Source organism: Arvicanthis niloticus, chromosome 9 (assembly GCF_011762505.2).
Source record: "Arvicanthis niloticus isolate mArvNil1 chromosome 9, mArvNil1.pat.X, whole genome shotgun sequence".
Taxonomy (NCBI): domain Eukaryota; kingdom Metazoa; phylum Chordata; class Mammalia; order Rodentia; family Muridae; genus Arvicanthis; species Arvicanthis niloticus.
This window is the reverse complement of record NC_047666.1, coordinates 42,774,781-42,796,800: the sequence shown is the minus strand read 5'-3', so window position 1 is coordinate 42,796,800 and position 22,020 is coordinate 42,774,781. Positions and strand designations below refer to the sequence as shown.

Sequence of the window (22,020 nt, the reverse complement as noted above, 5' to 3'; positions counted from 1 at the left end):
CCTCCACTAAACCAGTTCATTTAATTTTCTTCTTTAAAATTGGTATACTTTAAAGCCTCAGTTTCATTATCTCAGTCCTAATAAAAACTACTGGTTAAAGTAATAAATCCATGTCCTCTAATTTCTAAAATTTATCTCTCATTTCAAAAAATATTAAGATATTTTCCCCTAGAGGTTAAGTCTTGAGTACCCCTAGAACACTTAGAATGAGTTAAGCTACAGGACGGTGAGGTAGACTGTCAGAAGAAGGACAGTGTGGGTCCTTTACGAAGTGTTTCATAGAAGCCAGTGCTGCTGTGGGGCAGGGAGAAATAAAGAGAAGCAGGGAGAGTGGTCAATGAGGAGGGGAGAGAGAAAGGGATGGAGGGAGAGAGAGAGAGGTAGTAATAGAGGGAAGGAGGGTGAAGGAAGGAACATAAAGGAGAGAAAAAAGGAGATGGGGAAAGACTGAGGGAGAAACTCCTTCACTGTCTTCACATGAATAAGCAGGGTTTGTCTCTGGGTTTATCAAACTTCCATATAGTCAACTCAGCTTGTCTAATCCCATGCCAAACTACCCACTGTCCTAATCACTCATGCTTTTACTGAGGCTTAAAATCAGATAAGGCAAGTCTCTATACATTTCGACTTTTAGGATTTTCAAATTGTGCTTTTTATTCTGTAGATTTGTCATTCATCTGGCCATTTGCCATAAACATAGAGGCAAATAAGAATTCTGAGTAAAATACCTTAGAATCAATTAATGATAAATAAACTTTTAAACTCTGTCAAATCTTCTAATGCACAAAAGTTGATTGTTCAGTCTTTGTTTATCTAAATCACTTCAAAAATTTTGTGCATATGGGGTGTGTGTGTATGTGTATACATGCACATGTGCATATATATGGTAAAGATTATTGAGCTCCTTCTTCCATATCACTCCACCATACCTTTTGAAACAGGCTATCTTGGTGAACTAGAGTGGCTGGCCTGTGAGCTCCAGAGGTCTGTCAGTCTTTTCTTCCTAGATATAACACTGACATCACAGGCACAAGCCACTGATGACAGCTTTCTTCATGCTGGGGCTCAAACATAAGTTCTAATGCTTCCAGGGCAAACAATTAATTGACTGAGCCACCTCTTCAGGTCCATTTTTCTTTTCTTTTTTCAACTTCAGTCTCTCTCTCTCTCTCTCTCTCTCTCTCTCTCTCTCTCTCTCTCTCTCTCTCTCTCTCCCTCTCTGATCTATCTCAAACATTTACTTTTTTTCTCATACATTACATCCCAGGAAAAGGTTCACTTCTCCCCCACTCCTCCAGTGCCACCTCCCACCCTCAACCCTCATATTAACTCCTCCCCTGTTTCCCTTCAGGGAGAAAAAAAGAGCAGGCTGAACATCAGAACATGACCTGACAAGGTATATTAAGACTGGGCACAAATACTCACACCACTGCTCGCTGGATGAGGCAACCCAGTAGAAGGAAAAGAGTTCAAAGCTCAGGCAAAAGAGTCAGACACCCTTCACTTCCACTCATTGTTTGAAGTCCCACAAAAACACCAAGCTACACAACCATAAGGTATATGCAGAGGACCTAGGTCAGACCAATATAGGGTCCATTTTTGTCCCTTCAGTTTCTATGAGTAGCTATGAACTCTGTTTAGTTGATTCTGTGGGTAGTCTATGTTCTCCTGACTTTAACCCCGCAAGTTCCTACTACTCTTCCTCCCCTTCTTCTGAAGGTTCCCCAGGCTCTGCCTAGTGTTTGGCAGTGGGTTTCTGCATCTGCTCCAATCAGCTGGTAGATAATCATTGACTTTTATTTTTGTCAGTAGTGTTTGATTCTACCCTGTGTCTCTGGACTGTCCTGCCTCTGGTTCCTGATCATCCAGATAGTGTCATGTGTGGGTTCTCTCTGGTGCCACAGAGAGACTAGACTAACAAGAAAGGTTGCATGCATCTCCCTGGGAAAGGAGATTTTGCAGGTGGACTTGCGGTGAGTGGGGATGGGAACAGGAGGTATCAGGTGTGGGCAGGGTTGAGAAAGATGTAGGGAGAGTGTACTGGTAGAGATGCCTACAGTTGCAAGCTCTTGGGGGGCAATGTAGAAATTTACTGCAGTGAAAACTTCCTGGGATTTGCAAGAGTGATCCTAGTAAAGTCTCCCAGTAATAGGGGATATGGAGCTGGAACTGGCTGTCCTCTACAACTAGGCAATGTCTATTTTTCTCTTTAGTGAAGATGCATGTGTCTCATTATTGGAATTATTTTTCCAATTTTAGCATAAATTGTCCCCTAAAAATTCTGAACTGTGATATATATCCCAACCTTCTATTACCTTATCTCATAAATTTTCATCATAAGGTAATGTTACATAATAAGTCTCTAAAATTCTTATTCCTTTTTATATTGGTTTATAAGATGTTAAACATTCCTCTCAATAATGATTTTATGGGAGCAAGTATATCTGATCAGGTAAACGTTTTCAAATCATTATTTTCACTATTTTCTCTGGCATTTCTTATTTGACCTGTGAGTTAGAAATACACCATTTAGTTTTCAAAGATAGATTCTTAATAAACTGTTGGCATGGATTTCTAGTTCAGTTACATTTTGATCACATTTTCTTCACAGCCCAAGAAATCACCAATTGTGGCTTTTCTTCACATACACATGAAATAGTTCATTCTACAGTTTAGGTATGAGATTCAATACATGTTCTTTAGCTGAAGTTTGTATCTGGCTGACTTAAGTCTTGTATGTCCTTAGTAATGTTTTTTTCTGCATGAATGATATTATTATGATATATTTATCTATCCTTCTTGTCAGTTCTATTATTATTGCTTTCCATCATCTATTATAATTGTTTCAGTATCATATATGATTAGGCATTTAATTTCTAGAATATCAAAGTAAGTTTTGAATGTTATTAACATATTCATTTAAATACCTTATCTGTGGCAATTCTTCAAATGTTTGCTGTTGTTTTGACAGTTCAGAATTTTTAGGGTTTAGATAGTTTATATTATTACTATATATGTAACTATAATATATTATACTGTTTATAACTATTCATTTAATCACTCTTATCTTTAATTTGGGATGCATTTAAGTTTACTTTTTTGCATTTTTTCCATCTTATTTTACGTCTTTATTTCCAAATCTTTACTTTCTTGCTTTTTTTTTCTTTTCTGCATACACACATTCTGGTGATCATTTATATGTATTTTCAGTGTCCTTACAAATGTAAATGAATGTACCTTAATTATAGAGTATAAATTTGCTTACTATTTATTGCTCTAGAATTTTATAAAAAGTAAACAAAATTTATAGTTCTATCTCTCAACTTTCAAATCAATAATTCATCCTTATTTGTTTCTTTTAACATTTCTGTAAATTCTGTTCCTCCTTGCAGTCCTAGCAAGGCTCCAAATTCTACCAGATCTAGGACATTCCCTGAGTTCGTTACCATTGTAAGATTCTACAATAAAAAATTGTCCAATAGAGGCTGACTGATATTTTTCCATATAGAATTTTACCACATAAACCTTTAGTTATGTGAAGTTAGCAACTGATTGTATAACTACAATTATCCAGCTAGCCTATATTCATCTGACAGTAGGTGAAGAAATTGCCTAGACACTTTTCCTCAAAGTATTCAAAAGCCCATAAACAACTATCTATTCTTCTTTCTTATACTATGTAATTAATTGAAGTGGCATGTTTTATCGTCCTCGATCCACAAGACAGCTATATGAAGACTATAGATCCTGAAATGCTGGCTGAACCATATTAAACTGCATTATCAAAGAATGTTTTTGTGTTGATGTGGGGGGGTTGAGATTATCTGTTACTGAAACTGAAGTATGTTTATCTAATCATAGATTTAACCATCATCATATATGGGAACTAATTACTTGTCCCTTGGTTAGGTAGAAGGTCAGTGAAGCACAGCACGATTATGCTGCTTTCTCACAAAATCTTGACTGTAAACATCAAGACTCTGGTGAGCCTTTCAGTAATTTTCTAATAAATGAAATATACACTGATTAAATTCATACTGATTTATTTTTTTAGATGTCATGATGTTCACTTAACACTTCATTAGAACAACTGTCAATGCAATCTCTACCTGAATACTTACCTGGAACTATGAACTCTATTTCTTCTGATACTGCAGTTCCTAGTCTATTAGATGCAAAACAGCGGTATTTTCCTTGAAAGTGAGAGATGTGCCCTTCATTTGGGATCTTGAATGTGCCTGAATTGTTAGATGTAATTATCCGAGGGTCAGAAAGATCAAAAGGTTTATCATCCTTAGTCCATGAAAATCTAGATAATAAAGTAAAATTCACCCTTAGTGACATTTCTTATTTTTAAACGGTTTTAGTAAACAAATGCACATATGATAAAACCAAGACAATTAATGAGTTGTAAATATACACAAAAGGTCTTAACAGTGTATAAAACATATTCAAGCAATTTCTCAAGCAAGGAAAATACATGAAAAGCAAGAGAAGGAATGGAAGGCAGATTTATTCTCTTTTAAATTGAAGTTATTTTAAAAAGGTTTCTGATTACAGATATAATTATGGATCATTGCTATACTTTAGCACATAAAGTAAAAATAAAAATAGAAGGTGCTTCTCTGTGTGAATGTCTGTATGTAGAAGACACACAAACACACCAAACACACACACTCAAGGAAACTTAGTTAATCCCTACTTATTTGTATTTTTATCTTTTTTCAACTCTGTGACATATTTAAAACCATGTTAAATATATATATTTCTCACTTGAAAATTGCAGTATTACAATACCATTAAAATACTTTTATAGTGATATGTCATTTTTGTTGTGTTATTTTACCCATTTCAATGCTTTTCCTTTTATAGATAATGATAAGAAACTCTATAATTTTACCCTTTGATAAATTTATTTTTCATTATTTCTGCAGAGAAATTGTTTATAAATAATGAGAGTACATTAGTAGATAAAAAACTGGTTATAGCTTTCAAAAAATATTTTAGAATTATATTTGACAAGAGGTACACAGTTAAGTTCTATCCAGATATGAAAACTTTCATGGATAATAATGTAACCATACTTTTGTGATATGTATGAAATAAATACATTTTAAACTTGTAGACTTAACCACTATTTAATTAGAAAATCTGTGATTTAGTCACATGTAGATTCGTATTCTACCTAATGATAGTCACATTAAAATAGCACACTATAAAGTTCCATCCAATATATATTCACTAATATATACTTACTTTGGTTCAGGGTTTCCTTTCGCTTCACATTCAATTTGAAAATACTCATCGAAGGGAAAGGCCACTTGCACATGTGACTGCTTTATGATTGTTGGAACCTGTTGAACTGAACGTCAAAACAGTATATTTGAGTAATGAGGTTTTCAAACATGAGACAAGATTAAATAATAGAGAAAAATATGTGTTACATTGGTATGTGTGGTGGTTTATCTTCAGTGTCAACTTGACTGCATTTGGGGTCACACAAGAGACATATGACTGAGAGCATCTATCTGGGTATTTCAAGAAAGATTTAACTGAGAAACGGAGAGCCATCAGGAATGTGAAAGGTGAACAGCACCACCCAAGGTGCTGGAGACCTGGATTGAGGAAAATGGAGTAACAAACTGAACACCATTCATCCCTCTCTGCTTCCTGATTGTGGAGTGACTCTGACTATTGACAACCTACATCAGCCTCTCACCATCTTCCTTGCCAAAATGGAGCCCATCTAGTCAAATCATGAACCAGAAAAAAAACCCTCCCTCACATTGGTCCTTATTTAGAAGTATTTTACCATAGTAATGAGAAGAAGAATTAATACAGTAAGTAAAAGACTAATCTAAGTATTTGACTTCTCTGTAACATATATTTATATCTAGAGAATACACTGCTTGCTATCACTTTATATTGCTTCACATATAACTATCAGCTAACCCCAGAAATATATGATAAGTTTTTTAACACACACACACAAATCTTATTGAAACCTTAAAGCATCTATTTTCAAAAATGATTGGCATTGCATTTATGCTGGCTTGTGTACTCATTTTACATATTTCTGTCACTTTGAAATTTATCTTTGTCACTTTCCTTATTTCTATTTAAGTATCATAATGACCTAATTTAGCATCTCTCATCCAAATGATATCCTATATCTTTTTTGATAGTTCTTTTATTATAGGGCATGTTTTTTTCATCATTCTTTCCATGTAATATGTTTCACTAAATAGCCTTCACATTACATACTTTTCTATTATTGGATCATCAGTGTATGATAAATTTGCAGATATGGATATAATGGAATTGACTCTGGGGATAAATGCTAAAATAATTGCACAACCAATGCATTATTATAGTGGTTCTCATAGCCTGAAACCCTTGATTAATGTCTCCTTTAAAACTGCTAAAAATCCATATTATTGCAAAATATTTTTATTTGATTTCTATTTATTGTTTTATTTTGTGAAAAAAAACTTTTCTACAATCTTCCTGAGGATTTGACTTTTCCCATTTATGAATTTATTTTTATCTGTTCTCTATTTGAACCATTTTTCCCCCTTCTAAAAATCTACTTAAAATAAGAGTACACAAAATACATGGATGCTGACCAGAGTCACAGATGATGTACATAATGCTATAATGCAGGTGAGCACTAAATCATGTTAAAGTTGAGTCATTCTTTAGTAAAATTCTGACAACAGTATATTTATATTACTGGTTTGTAAGCTAAATACAAGTCACTCAGTAGTAGGAAATGACTTTGGCATTGTGATTTTGTGAAATGCAATTTATAAACAAGAAAAAGATTACTGAGTACAATTCAACTGTAAAGGTACAGATAGGACTTGCAACCCTGTGATACTGGGGCAAGTCTGGTCTTCTTTGCCTTCTTAAAAATTGCAAGCCACCCAAAGCATTCCTATTCAACTGGATAATACGTAACAATGTTAAAACCATTAAAAGTTAAAACTGAATATATTGACTTAAAAATTCTTTTAATTCGATCCCATAATATGTAAAATGAATAACACCTTATGAAAAATACTAAACACCAGGGGAAGAGTTGTATTATTATAACCATACCTCTAACCCTAACCCTAACCCCAACCTCCTACTTTAACACAGCTTCCCATAAATATTTAAATAAAAAGAATGGGAAATTATACATTCCAGTCAGATGATTCATATTATTTTTTCTTAAGCAACTATTACAACATGAAATCTTAAACCTTACTTATATGTTTCTTCTTACTCTATAATATTGTACAATTTTACTTAATTTTGACCTATGTATGATTTTTGGACCACTCCACAGTAGTCTTTAAGAAAAAGTATAGGTTTGCTGTGTTATTTAGATCTGACAAGTATTTGTACATTTTGTAACAGACAATCAAAATTTCCCTCTACTAAACATCAGCATTGATCCAATTGGGAAAGTTACTGATGTTTGGAAACTTTTGTTGTTCAGCCATATAATAAAGGACACAAGTCTTATATATGACTAATTTTTGCTTGAAAATTCAAATTTAGTCATTGAGAGTTACAATTTATATTGCCAGTTTATATTGAAGTTTCAGAATAATTTGGTTCATTCTAAGAACAAATATCTGCATATTACCATCTGACCAACCAAAATTTGTCTGTCAATCATATTTTCAAGTAAAAGTAGTGTGTGTGCAGAAGCAATGATATACTCAAAAATTAATCCCTTTCAATTTAGTGTAGCGGAATTATTTTATGCCTCTTTTACAGTGTGCATCCAGTGTTGTTCAGAGGTAGAAAACTAACTGAGTTAATTTATTTCTATGTATTCAACTATTTTAAGCTTAAGCAAAACTGTTTTGGTTTGGGGGTATATGTATATAATTAAGTCCATGAAATATATCTATGTTAAACAGCTCAGGGTTCATGCCATCATTCATGTTAGGGAAACAGAATTTGTCCTAATGTTTATCTCAAAGATTCAGTACAGATATCAAGGGCAGTGAAGAGGGGAAGAACAGGCACTAAGGTATTATTTTCAAAACACTTGGGTCTCACACATCTTTTAAATGTATCCCTGAGATCCTGAAGCACCCACAAGCCACCATTTAAGCATCAACACTCAGCTTAAACTTAATAACCCCAAGTTTTTCTCAATTTAAAAATTGCATTTACTTTCTTTTAGCCTAATTAATGGAATAAGGCATTGTCACTACATTTCACATAATGAGTCAAATACAGGTGTTATCCAGTGGATGTCGATCATCACTTTAGTAATTGGTAAAAACATCCACATGCTCATTGGCAGTTCTCTTGTTTCTGATTAATACCATTTCTAAGTAGAGTGGGTATGGAGCTTCTTGTAATGGTGAATGGGAGAGAGAGAGAGAGAAAGAGAGAGAGAGAGAGAGAGAGAGAGAGAGAGAGAGAGAGAGAGAGAACAGCAGTCCCACAGACACCAGCTAATAACTTGAGAACAACTTGTTTATTACAACATTATTCTTTCTTAAATTTGCTAAGGTTGTAAAGGTTCTGCAATAACTAATTATTCAGGGAAAGGAGCTAATAACCTTTGGGTGTTTCTGTGAATATATATTCCACATTATCAATCCTTTCCTCTATAATTAGGCCAATTACAGAGACACCAGACTCGTTGACATTCAAATTGGATACCTGCCTTGGTCGCATTTACTAGTGAGTGCTCCAGAGTGCCAAAATAAATGAGCAATATTCAGCTGCTCTGAAAACATGCTATTAATATTTTATAACAATTGTCTGAGGACATTACAGCATGACCATTTATAAGTAACAGAGACTATCAGCATAATAATAAGCGACACGATCTAATACAAAATTTCACATCCTTCATTACCAAAAAGTAAGTGCAACACAACAGAGTATGAATGTGTTTGTTAGAGAATAAGGTCAGAGGTTTCACTTTGGAATAGCACATGCATCTGTGCTACCCTTGACTTGGACCTGCACTCTTATGCAAGAGAATCTAATGGGGATGGAGAGTGGTGTCAACAGTTGAAGGCACTTGTCCCTTCCAGGAGACCTGCATGTGTGTCTGTGCACCACATATTCACTGCCATCTTTAGGCCTCATTTGGAAGCAGGCATGTACATAGTGCACAGACAAACATGCAGGCAAGACAAACAAAATAAACAAAAACTGCCCCCAATACACACAACGTATTTTCTTTTAAAGGGAGCATATACTCAATGTATATACTATATTCTCAGATGTTCAATGATGAATTTTGACATGCTCGTATAATTTATACAATTTCAGCTACACGTGAAAGGAAATGTACACATAAGCATGTGTGTATGCAGAACAGGGAAGTAAACTTCCTTAGCAGATGAAAATACAGAAACAGGGGCTCAAGCAACTGGTAAGAATAGAACCGAGTGGATTCTCACCTAATTACCGGGACACTGTGTTGTGTAAAATTGCTTCTTTAATGTAATTAAGAATGACATTCATAGGAGATTTTAAAACACATCACAAGTGAGTTTCTTGCTTTCTAGCCACATTGAGTCTAAGTGCTTCAAAAGGAAATTTTCATCTTTATATTAGTACTTTTAAAATATTGATTAAATTGTCTGAGATAAGGACTGTACCTTTAGCATTTACATGATCCATAATGATGCACATCTCAAAGGTAGAAAAATCTTCCAATTATCTACATTCCATCCTTTATAGACCATTACACAAAGCATGTTTATACTTGCAGTATTTTAGTACTATTAATGTTATAATTTGTTGAAATATTTGACTAAATTGGTACATGCACTTTTGCCAAAGTATTATAAATGTATATTCATAAGACCACTGACTAATGACTTAAAATAACTCATATTCTAGAATACACTAGATTGGGATGCAATGTGGGCAATAAGACTTTGAACTCTAACATGACTTTTTGTTATTTTCATAAGTCAATGTTCATTTTTAAATTAATTTTTCGGGGGGGTGGAAGAATATGAGGCTTCTGGGGCTAGAGAAATGGCTCAACAGTTATTACCACATACACTGCTCTTGCAAAAGGACCAAATCAGTTCCCAGCTCTAGTGTCAGACCTTTTATCCCAGCTCCAGGACTATCTGACTCCCTCTTCTGGTCTCTTAGGGCACATTCACTCACATGCATATACCCCCCACCTGAACACACATATAAATAATTGAAAATAAATCAAATTTTTAAAAAACATGATTTATTTAATTCTTTTTTGTTATTTTTTGAATGTTAGAAATTTCTAGAACATATTTCTCCTTAAAGATTAAACTAACCTAAGTATTTAAAAGTAAAAGATTCTTGTAATATTCTATATCATCTTATATATGACAAATGCTATCTGATATCTCCATTATATTTCTTGTAACTGACTAAGATTGTTTGAAAAGCAAAATAACTAAGTTAAAAAGTTATGAGTGCAACAAAATATCCTAGCCTGGAAAACATAACCGTGAACCTTCATGATAATTCAGATACTGCATACAAAAATTATATCCTCAATCCACATGTGTTCTACTTTAAATGCAGACACAAACTTCCATAACAGGGAATATGTGCTTTTACCTGAAAGTGGTATTTCAGCTGTTGACAATTTTAACAGGAGAAAAATTAGACTCAGGATCAGTCCTCTTCCACATAAAGGTAACCCCATTGTTCCTCAGAAAGGAGACAGCGTACAAAGACTGAAAAAGGTCTCTAATACTTTCTGTTCACTGAGGAAATGGGAGAAATCTGCAAATAAACCCAATAAAAAGGATATTTGTCAATTTACTTAAAATGTGAACACAGTAGAAATTAAACACACTAGTTATTGACAAGTTAATAAACCTACTATCTAATAACAACAATTCAAGGGACAAAAGACAGCTAGTATATGATATATTGTAAACCATGAGCCAGTCCAATGATGCCTATTTGTAAGTAGGACTAAGATTTATATGGAAAGCTGCTTCTTACACTGTAACATGTTAGTGGCTATAGGGATAATTTCATTAATTTTATTCTGAAAGTAGTACTGTCTCGATCAATCTTTTAGGTTAATTATAAAGAATTATAAAGGCAAACCTTGGACTCTTCTTGTAAAATACTTTTCATATTCAAGATTTCACACCATGAGATGGTATTTCAGGAAAAAGAAGGGAAAAGTGAGGAGGACATGATGAAGGGGTTTAAGGAGACAGAATCAGTCAGTAAAGAGCTAATCATGCAAGCAGGAGGATCCAAGTTTGAACCTCAGGAAGCAAAGGAAAACTCAGGTATAGCTGGGCCTGGTAACAAAACCAATGCTGGAGAGGCAGAGAAGGGAGGATTCCCAGAGCTCACTGACCAGCTAGTCCTGCTGATCAGATATGAGAGGCCCTGTCTCAAAAAGTAACATTGGCAAGTTTGGGTATATCTACATGGTGAAACAATAGAAATTTATTGCATTCATGTATGAAACTATCAAAACATACACAATAAAATGATAAAGGTAGAGAGTGATAAAGATATCAAATATTGACCGTTCCATGTGCACACATGTAAACACAATCAATCATGGACAAATACAAGCATCCACGTGCAACTATGCACACACATGTACACATACACACACACACACACACACACACACACACACACACACATCCCCAAATGGAGAAAGGCAATATATTTTAAGTAAAATTTGCAAATATGTTGTTTCAAGTAGAAGCAAATTCACCAGTTGATTTCCATTTGAAAATAAAATAGGGATTAAAATTTTGACTTTCTTTTCTTCCTGTTATTAGTTCATATTTATTCATAAAATATGGCAGCATTTTCACATTATCAACAGTTTTCCTGAGATGATAACACAATAAATTGCTCAAGGATTTGATTATATTCAAGGATACAATTTTCTTATTTCTAAAAAAAAATTAGTTACTTTATTTACTCATTAAATATTAACACAGACAGAAAACTACATCTAAATTTACTTCCAAGTGTGTAGACCTTTTAGTTTCACCTCAAAACGCAACTCAAGAAATTATAGGAGCTGAACAGATAGCTCAGTGAGGTCTTTGAATTCAATTGTCAGCACTGCAAAAGCAAAAAAAAAGTAAGAAGTAACAGAGCCTATGGTCTCAGATTCTCTTCCTGTGTTTGTTATAAGGATTAAAATTACTCTGACAACTTAAAGGGATAATACAATCTATCGTGACAGAGAAATCAAGGCAGTAAGAGCTTGAAGAGCCTAGTCACATTGCTTTCAATCCCAGAACTGACCTGAATGAAAGCCTGTGGCTGTTCTTTTCCCTTTGCTACAGAGTTCAATATCCTAGACAGGGATTGTTCCCACCCACAGATGGACTTTCCCACTCCAACTAACACAATTGATATAATGCCCCAAAAGAGTAGCCATAGACCTATCTCTTAGGGGATCCTAGGTTCTGTCAAGTTGACAATTAACACTAGACATCACTTGTGTCTTCCCTAACATTTAAAGTAAAAATAAAGAAATAAATCAAAACACGCGAAAGATCAAACAACTGAGCAACTGAGAATTTTAAAAATGAGTTAGGGAATATTCATTGGCAGCAGCGGCTCCCTTTGTACTTTGACTTTGAGAAATTGTACAGTGATCACGAAGGATGAGACTCTCTTACACTTTCCTCAGAAGATATAAATTGGAAACATTTTATTTTATGAATAATTTTATTTTGTCAGATTTAATTGTCCCTCTGAAAAAAACAGGAGCATAAGAACCAGTTATCCTTGCTTAAGAATATTTACGAGTATGATAACTTACAGAAATATCACTGTGATGATTGACAGTTCTTTTTCCTTGTGAAATGATTAAATCTAATCAACAATAAAATGTGTAAGAACATTGCTTTTATTAGAAAAATATCTGAGTTCTACACATTAGCATAAAGATTCAAGACACTCCATCTACTTCAAAATTGAAGTCTCCAAAGGAAATATTAACATTTTTCCCTCTGAATTTTTCTTTCCTTCCATCTTAGACAGTAGATAATAACCATCTGAATTTACTACTCATAGTGACATACCACTTTTAGCTTGCATTATTCAATGTTCATTATATCAATATTTAATATCAATGGCTTCAATGACATCTCTCATATGTGCTTAATGAATTGTCTCCTATTTGTTAGGAGCAAAGCTTTTTAAGCCATGATGCTGTTAATAGGCCACATTTCCAGGTTAATATCTAATATATTATCACAATATAATTAAGGGCAGAATTGAGGACAGTCTACTAAGTCAGAACTCATTTATTGAATCTCCTCGCTTAGATTAATGAATTGAATGGTCTCTAATTGTTTTGGAAGAGTTGTTCATAAAAGCCTGCTGCTCAGGAGCATCCATCCGACTTGGAAGTTTAATGGTCAGCTAAGACATCTTATACCATGAAGGACATGGGGGAGTTATGATAGCATGTTTGTAAACCTTGCACACTGGAGGCAGAGGCATGAGGATCATAGGCCAACTTGGTATGCATAGTAAGTTCCAGCCAAGCCACAGCTACACAGACACGATCACAGAATAAACAAAAATGGTAGTACATGAAATCTTAGTATTCCAATAAAACTACATGCTTTGAGGCATGTCAAATTCTAGAATGTAGTACATTCTTCTTCTTCTTCTATAGAAAGTGACTTCCATTTACCTGCAATTTGTGTGCTCACAATATTTGACATTAAAAATTTTTAAAGGTAAAATATGAGACCCCTTTTAAGCAAGCCATTAATAATAAAGTCAGAATCTGCAGAGAGCTACCAGACTGAGGAAGAAAGTAAGCCTTAATTTCATTGTCAGAAACATAAAGGGTATATTGTTAGGTAATTCTATTTTGAAACAGAAAACAGCAATAGAATTATAATCTTATTTATCTTTCTTAAAAGAATTTGAATTTAATGACTCATGCCAGAGCTCAAAGATAAAAGCAATTATGGGAGCTCAGGGTAGAGCTGACACATAAGACAAGTGTAAGATATACTAAGGTATTTTGGGATCCAGTTACATAGAGACAATTTCCAATAGCTTAGTTTCATGGCAGTGACTATAATGCAGGACAAATCAATTCAATGTCATAGTATCAAATAAAACTCTCGTATAACTTTAGCACATTGTTGGAAATAGATTTATTTCTCTTACATGACAGAATAGACAAAAACAGAGTCCTAGATATTACATGTATTGTCTTGCTAGTTCCTCAACCTAGAACTTAACAATACTTGGATGTAATTAGAGTAGTATAAAAGAAAAGAGGAGAAGGGGGTGGGATAGGGGGGTTTCTAGGAATGGGAAATGAAGAAAGCAGATGGTATCTGAAATGTAAATAAATAAAATATCCAATAAAAAAGAAACAGATATCATACATTTGACTCTTCCAATTGGCTAAACTCTGGAATAACTAGTTGAATCGGAACTCTGAACAGGTTAGCTTAGGAATATTAGCTTAGACAAGAACAAGCACAGACATGCCAAAGTGCTACTTCCAATGGAGGCACTACAAGGAGATTTCATTGATCCATCTGGGTGTATTTTGTTTGATTGTAGTGCTACAGATCAAACCTAGGGACTTCTACGTGCTATATAAAAGCCCTACACTGGAGCTATATCCTCAGTTTTCTTAGATGTGTTTAGGAATTCCAAGGTAACAAATCTAGAAACAATTATTCCATAACTTAAGTTAATCTTATGCCATTGGAAAGAAAAAGAAGGGAGGCAAAGCTTCTCTTGATTCCGCTCTGCCTTCTGAGAATATGCTGGACTATTAAGACCTGTTAAGCAGCAAGAATAGCAAGCCAGATCATGGACAATAGAATTACTGTACATATGCTATTACTTGATGTGCTGCTCAGGAAATTAACTTGGCCTCCTGCATGCATTCATGCTAGTAGTTGTAATAGTCTATAGTATATAAGATGTTCTTCGGGGTCAAGTGGGACAATGTATAACTATTACTGAATAGTAAATCAGCACTAACAGCACTGATAATGGTGGCCAATGTGTTCCTGCAAGAGTTCTGATCAGTTATCTGTTAACCAAAAGTAGGTTCCAAAGCCAGGAAAGGCATTATTCTATAATAATACCTTGATTTTTAAGATTATAGTTAGTTTATATGCTTTTCTTAGAGTTATAGAATCACTTAAATCACACCTTCAAACATAAAAATATAATCTCCAAAACATTAGTGGCATATAATATCAGTTGGATTAAAATATTATAGAAAATAAAAAGGTGAAGAAAGTCTTCTCCATCCTACATTCCTGTGTTCTTACACCTCCAGTGTAGCTTTGTATCCCATTTGAGAAGACCCTTTCTTACTATTGGAATGTTGTAGGCCTTTGGCTCACTGGATGACTTATGAGTCTAGGTCCCAGTAAGCTATGCAGACCTGCACTCTGGTAGTCTTTGTATGTATTATGAGCTTAATCCTGGGCTGTAGTAGCTATTCTTGGTTCTCTGCTTGACAACATCTGGAATTAACTACAATCCAGATTCAGATGACAGACCTGCAAGAGATTATTTTTGCTTGGTTTGAAGTGGGTGAATCGGCTTCTAGTCCAGACCTTTGAGGTAGAAAGGCACAAACCTTTGATTTGGATTTCAAGGGGGGAAGACACACCTTTAATCTCAGTCATATCTTCTGCTGGAATATTATATATAAGGACCTGGAAGGAGAAAGTTGTTATTCTTTCTCTACTTGCCCTTGCCTTGCTAGCTCTAGGTCATCCATTCATTCACTGGCATGGGACCCTTTTATTTATTTATTTTTTATTCCAGTATATATAGAAGTCCACCTGAGGCATCCAAACTTGTGGACTGAGTGTCTACTGAATGCTTGAACTTTGCATTTATAGCTATTTATAGCTAGACATTATTGGACTAGTTGGTCTTCAGCCTGTAAGCCACCCAATAAATCTCCTTTATATAGATGGAAAGAGATTCATTCTATTAAGTTCTGTTACTCCAGAGAACCCTGGCAAATACCCTGTCAAACAATAAAAGAAAAGCCATCTAGAATAGTCACTGGCCAATTACATCTCTGCCATCATCAGTTGCAGCTAGCAAAGGACAGAAGATTCTCCCAATGAAACAATAGACTGGAATAATAGTATACTATTCTTACAGACAACTCAGATGGTTTTAGGCTGGCTTGCCATGTAGCAATAGCTATTTTGTGTTATCCAGATGAAAAAGCACAAAAGAAGTGGTATAATACTGATAAGTGCAAACGTTGTGAAATGTATGCTATTTCATCTGTTTTAGGGTATGCACTGGTGTTTCTGTAACATTCATTTATACTGTTCCTGACTTTGGTTAATAATAGTCATTTCCCAATAGTCATTCATTCCTTGCATATTCAAACTCAGCCTAAGATATCTCAGCAGTAGTAAGTCAATATTCATAGACACAAGGTAGACAAATTTGTAATTCTTAAAGCCCAGTGACATATATTTAAAACGACAAGATAAGAAAAACAAACAAACAAAAAACAAAAAGACAAACTTGCTAAGGCTGGCATGCAGTTCATGTCTTATCTAATCTCTTTGGACATTAAAGTATTCATTCAGTATCACTTATGCAGCTAGGAAATACTGTGAGGCAATGCATTTTCTTTTTATTGGTTTAAGATGTTAGAAAGCCACAGAGTAAATGGAAATATAAGTCTAATTCAGAGTAATCATTTAAATCCCGACAACTTTGAATACACTCAGGATACATTTTCATCTCTATTTTGTATTTTGCTTATTAATTCACCAATGGTTTTCATTGGAGGCTGCTTTAAATTTTATAGTGAAATATAAACAGTCAAAGATGAACAAAAAAAATGAAGAATTTCCAGTTTGCATAAACACACCCATTTCATCTTTATAAATTGAGCATAAGGGGAAAAAGCATTTCTAATGAAGCTCATCATCTCTGGCTGCTGAGGATGTATTATGAATAATGACTATTCCCCTATAATCATTGTTTTTCTTCAGTTAACATTAATGGTGTCATGTTTACTAAGAACTGTTGGCCTGAGGGTTGAGCATCCTCTAATGTTCTTCATGAATTGTAAATACACTCTTTTTCACTTAGAAAATAAAACCTATTGAATGTGTATGCTGGAATTGAAAAGACAAGCGGCTTTTACTTTATCCTAAAAAGGGGAGAAATACATAACTATCTTAAAATACAAGCAAGTCTGAGACTGTATGTTTGGCCTCAATAATACTTTATTTATATCCTTTGCATTTTCTATTTGCAATTATTCACAAACCCATTCAGGACAAATTTCTAAAGTAAAAATAGAATAAGGCATATCAAAAGAAAAAAAAACTATTATGATCACTCTGAAAAGAAGATGCGAGGCTACCACTAAAAGGCCTGAAATACAAAGCTGAGAATGTCAATGACACTCCATCTGCCCTTTATCTCAGAGACATGAACTATATACAACCAAAGGAAAAAAACGGACTATGTGACACTCCTTTCCTCAAGGACCAGCACCCATCTGTCACAGACTCTATCAATTCCAGAGACCAGAAATAACTTATTTTATTCTAAATCATTATATATATATATATATATATATATATATATATATATATATATATATATTCAGGATGTTAGAAATACAACACAATATTTTTGCAAAGCCAGCAGAAATAAACACAATGTGGCACTGGTATCCAAATAAAGAACACAGTAGTTTTTATTGTAGTATGAGCCACTGCTATAACTTGGAATTGTGTCAATTTTCCTCCTCTTGCACATAAAAAGCACTTAAAAATCACCAAGCTGCATCCAGCAAGCTGTTGTAGACAAAACCATTTGACACTTTTATGATGGAGGGGAAGTCACCTTCACTTCTCTCTGACCTCAAATGCTCCTTTATAAAATTCCTTTTTATGCAATTGTCAGATGACAGCAAAAGATTCCCCTGGTTTGGAATCAGGTCATAGTTGGGTTAGGAGGTCCAGCAATTTCCATAAGCCTGACGTGTAATTGGAATCATCCAACACTTTGAAAGAAGGATAAACACACAAAAAATTAAAAAAGGTTTTTGTTCAGTCACATGCTTGTTTCCTATCATGAATCAATTTACACATGCCATAAACAGAGTAATCCTTATATAACTGTTAATGGCTTTTCACTCTGAAAACAAAGGAAATACCGTGCATTATAGCTATCTCCACTTAGACTGTGTTTCATGTCACTGAAGTGACAAGACAAAGGAATTGCTTGAAGTGTTAATTCATCCTTCCTGCAGAGGTGGCATATTTTCATACAATGGATCAAGAAATGTGTATTCTATTACAAGCCAATTGATTGTATTGGAAAAAATGTCAGTCTTGGTTCATAATTATGCAAGATCCATTAATATATTTTCCTTTAAGTAGCCAAAAAAATGTGGTTTAGCATTTATAGGCATACTTTGGAATATAATATGCCAAAACACATACACACTAGTTTTTGTCTTTGTGAGTCTATATATCCAACACACAGTATTGTAAAAACTCTCTAATTGTATTTTATTTCATGGGGTATTGCAAAAAAAAAAAATAATAATAAAAAAGACCTACCCCAAATTAAAATCATACAGGAATAGAGAAAAAAATGTAACTTACCAAATGAAAGTTATATTCCTAGGATTTTTCACAAAATATTTTATGTAATGATGGTTATCATCTACAAGGTATCTTTAGTAGAAATATAAACTACATCATATTTATTATGCTATTAAAATATTCATTTTGGAAAAACTTTGGGGATTCTTACTAAACTCATTTCTGACTATACAATCCAGCCTTCATACTCCTTAGTTTTTACTAAAGAACCTTGAAAACATCGAACCCATACAAAGTTCTGTACATGAATGTTTACAGCAGCATTATGCATAAAACTTGTCGATGCTAAGAAGCAACGGGCATAGCAGTCAGTCTATACAGCTACAAAGATGGACTTCTTGGTTGTTCTATGTTTCTGTAACAAATTCCACGACAGAAACCAACTTGGGTGAAAAGGGGTTTACACAGTTGACAAGGCTAGTAGGAGAAGGAATTGAATCAGGGACAAAGGCAGAAACTATGAACAAAAGCTGCTCACCAGCTTCTTCTCCAAGCTTCCTCAGCTTGCTTTTTTCTATGACCTAAGACTCTAAGTGCAGAGGTGGCACCATGCACAGTGGGTTGGTTCTCCCACATTAACCATTAATCAAGAAACTTCCCACAGAACTGCCTATGTACCAATCTGATTGAAGCAATTTTCCCCTCAAATCAAGTTTCCTCTTTCTAGATGACTCTAACTTCTGTGAGGTCAACAAACAGTAGTCAGTGAAGAAGGTAAGTAAAAATCAAACACACTATAGTACACCCATTGTGTAGAATATTGTTGCTATGAAAATACAATAATCAAGCTAGGAAGAAAAATCAAAATATGAAAAAAAAAAAAAAAACATTAGGTGTATTTTATTTAGTGAAGGAAGCCAAAATGGGGCAAGGAGCCTATGTACTACACTCTTTTAATTGTGGGATATTCTGGAAGACAGTCACAACATCGATGATGACCAGAGATTAGAAGTTGAGGGAAAGGAGGTGTAGGGAAAATACTCATGTGTTTACGGTGGTAAACAGATGCCACCAAGAGCACATCGTAGCATGTCTGTTTATGGGAAACAATTGTGATGGTTAAGGTCAGATCTTCACCTGGAGAATGTGCATCACTCTAGTAAGGCTATTGATAAGATAGCACTGTGCATGTATGGGGGCAGAGATCACTTTAGACATCTTGTTCAATATTGCTGTAAGCCTAAAAGCTTTTCTAAAGTGAAATATATCTTAAAAGCTCTGCAATGTATAGGGACTAGCAAACATAATAATTATATCAGATTTCAGACATATCACACACCTAAGTCGTGTTTAGGAAATACATTTTTTTTTAAATTAAAAAACAAGGATTGTTATAAATCCCCCCTCAGAGTTCTATATCTAGATTCATGCCAAAATATATCACAGAACACTAAACACACAAATCTTGGTATGCATCTGACAATCCAAAAATTTTTCATGTCTAATATTTTTTTTATTTTCTTAGTAACTAGTCTTCTTTATTGTTTCTGTTCTATTTCCCTTGTCCTCCCTTACTTTTAAACTTTGCTCAATATCATGCAAGAAACTTAAAAAAATACTCTTGCAAAGTTGTTCTGAGTATCAAAAAATATTAAAGTATTTATTATGTCTCAAATGTAATCATATAAAACTAACCACAAATGAAGTTAGAAGTTAGAAACTTAAAAAATGATGATAATTTACATACAATGATTGGTTGTAACTAAATATCCTATATAATAATAGCAAAGTGATTAGAAAATCTACACTTAAGTTATGAGAAGTTTAATGTTTTGCCATGGGTGAATTAAGGAAATAGTTGTAATGAGCACACTGTACCCATAAATCTAAAATTTATATGAAAATGTCTTTGACAGAATTTCAGCCTATTTTTTTCCAAGGTTCTGAATCATGTTCTTATATTATGAAATGATAAAGTGGTTCAGTTTAAACAATGTCTCATAGATATATTTGCATCTAATTAATTCGCATATTTGTGAAACACACTCCATTTTCTGAGGCTGGTGTCATATTTTACTCATCATTATTGTGTCTGTTATAATGTGACATTCAATAGATCTTTCTGAAAAAATGAATAAATTTAATGCATATCTCAAAATATATGCAAAATGTATTCTACATAGAGAACATCAATAAAATTTTAAGTATTTTTCTGCACTCACACACCGATAACTTCAAAATTTATGTCTTAAAATATTTGTTAAGGTAAATATGGCTTTGAAAGTTTAAATTATTTGAGCTGCACATTGCTTGATTTGCAGCAATAATTTTATAAAGGCTAGCAGAAATAGAATTTTCAATGAATCTCATTAATTTTATCAGTATCTAGTTAAGGTTAACTATATTCATAGAATTTAGTCATTTTGACAAGTGCCAACAATCTCAAAGTTAAATTTTCTTAGATTTGCTTTCAAATACTTAAGCTTAGATGAAATACTTATGTGGATAATACTGCATTTTAATCTACCTCATAAGTAGGATGATATGGAATCTGAAAGGAGTCAGTTTAAACTTTCATAATCATTCATCAAATAGAACAGAATCAGCTCATATTAGTTTAGAAAGTTGATTTAGTTTTAAAAGTATTGGGTGGCTGAGTAGTTATAACAGATGTTAGAAGAGGGATTGAGAGTGGAATAAAAATGTTTAATGTATGGAAAACCACAAAAAGGAGTATGCAGACTGAAGGTGATTTAGTTCTATTTCTGATTCTACTCAATTCTTCAATGACTACTTTGCTTTCTGACTCTGATTAGAAAGTAGTTGGTCTCAGCCATCATCTGGTCTACCTCAAAGGAAGTCATCTTGCAAGGCTCTGGTACAATGCTGCAAAAATTTAACAGCTGGGGTCCACTGAGATATGGGATATATCTGGAAAACTTTAAGTTAAGGCTCATCACACAAAACCTGGTGGCCAGCTGACAAAATTAATAGGAATGGCCAATACCTCCAAAAAGAGATAAACCAGAAAAATAAAGAAGGCATATAGATCAAAATATACGTATGAAAAAAATCATGGTGGGCTATGATAACTGTATGGAAGAGGCATTATTAGAATTAAAACTTATGAATCTGAAAAGGCTATACCCTATTGTCTTTGTTACTTTTCTGTTGTGATTAAGAGACACCATGAGCTATGCAACTTTTAGAAAAAAATTTATTAGGGGTTAGAGATTCAGGGAGTGAACTATGAATACCATGGCAAAGAGCTGAAATTGTAGCAGAGAGCTTACATCTGATACACAAGCACAAATCTGTGCACGGGTGTGCATGTGTGTGCGCATGTGTGTGGATGTGCGTGCACACCTGTGTGTGACAGGGTGAGAGAAAGAGAAAAAGAGACAGAGAGAAAGGCAGAGAGAGAGAGAGACAGAGACAGAGAGAGAGAGAGAGA

The 22,020-nt window shown here is 34.1% G+C and overlaps 1 protein-coding gene across 12 annotated transcripts in view; it reads right to left on the bottom strand.

Moving 5' to 3' along the window:
* Positions 1–22,020, bottom strand: part of Chl1 (cell adhesion molecule L1 like) — a 195,654-nt gene that overhangs the window by 67,944 nt on the left and 105,690 nt on the right. For all 12 annotated transcript variants that reach the window (XM_034511674.2, XM_034511675.2, XM_034511672.2 and 9 more), the window contains 3 exons: positions 10,585–10,752; positions 5,257–5,362; positions 4,122–4,309 (listed from right to left, as the gene is read on the bottom strand). In XM_034511674.2, coding sequence (XP_034367565.1) covers positions 4,122–4,309; positions 5,257–5,362; positions 10,585–10,672 — 382 coding nt within the window. In that variant the 5' untranslated portion in view covers positions 10,673–10,752. The remainder of the gene's footprint in view (positions 1–4,121; positions 4,310–5,256; positions 5,363–10,584; positions 10,753–22,020) is intronic.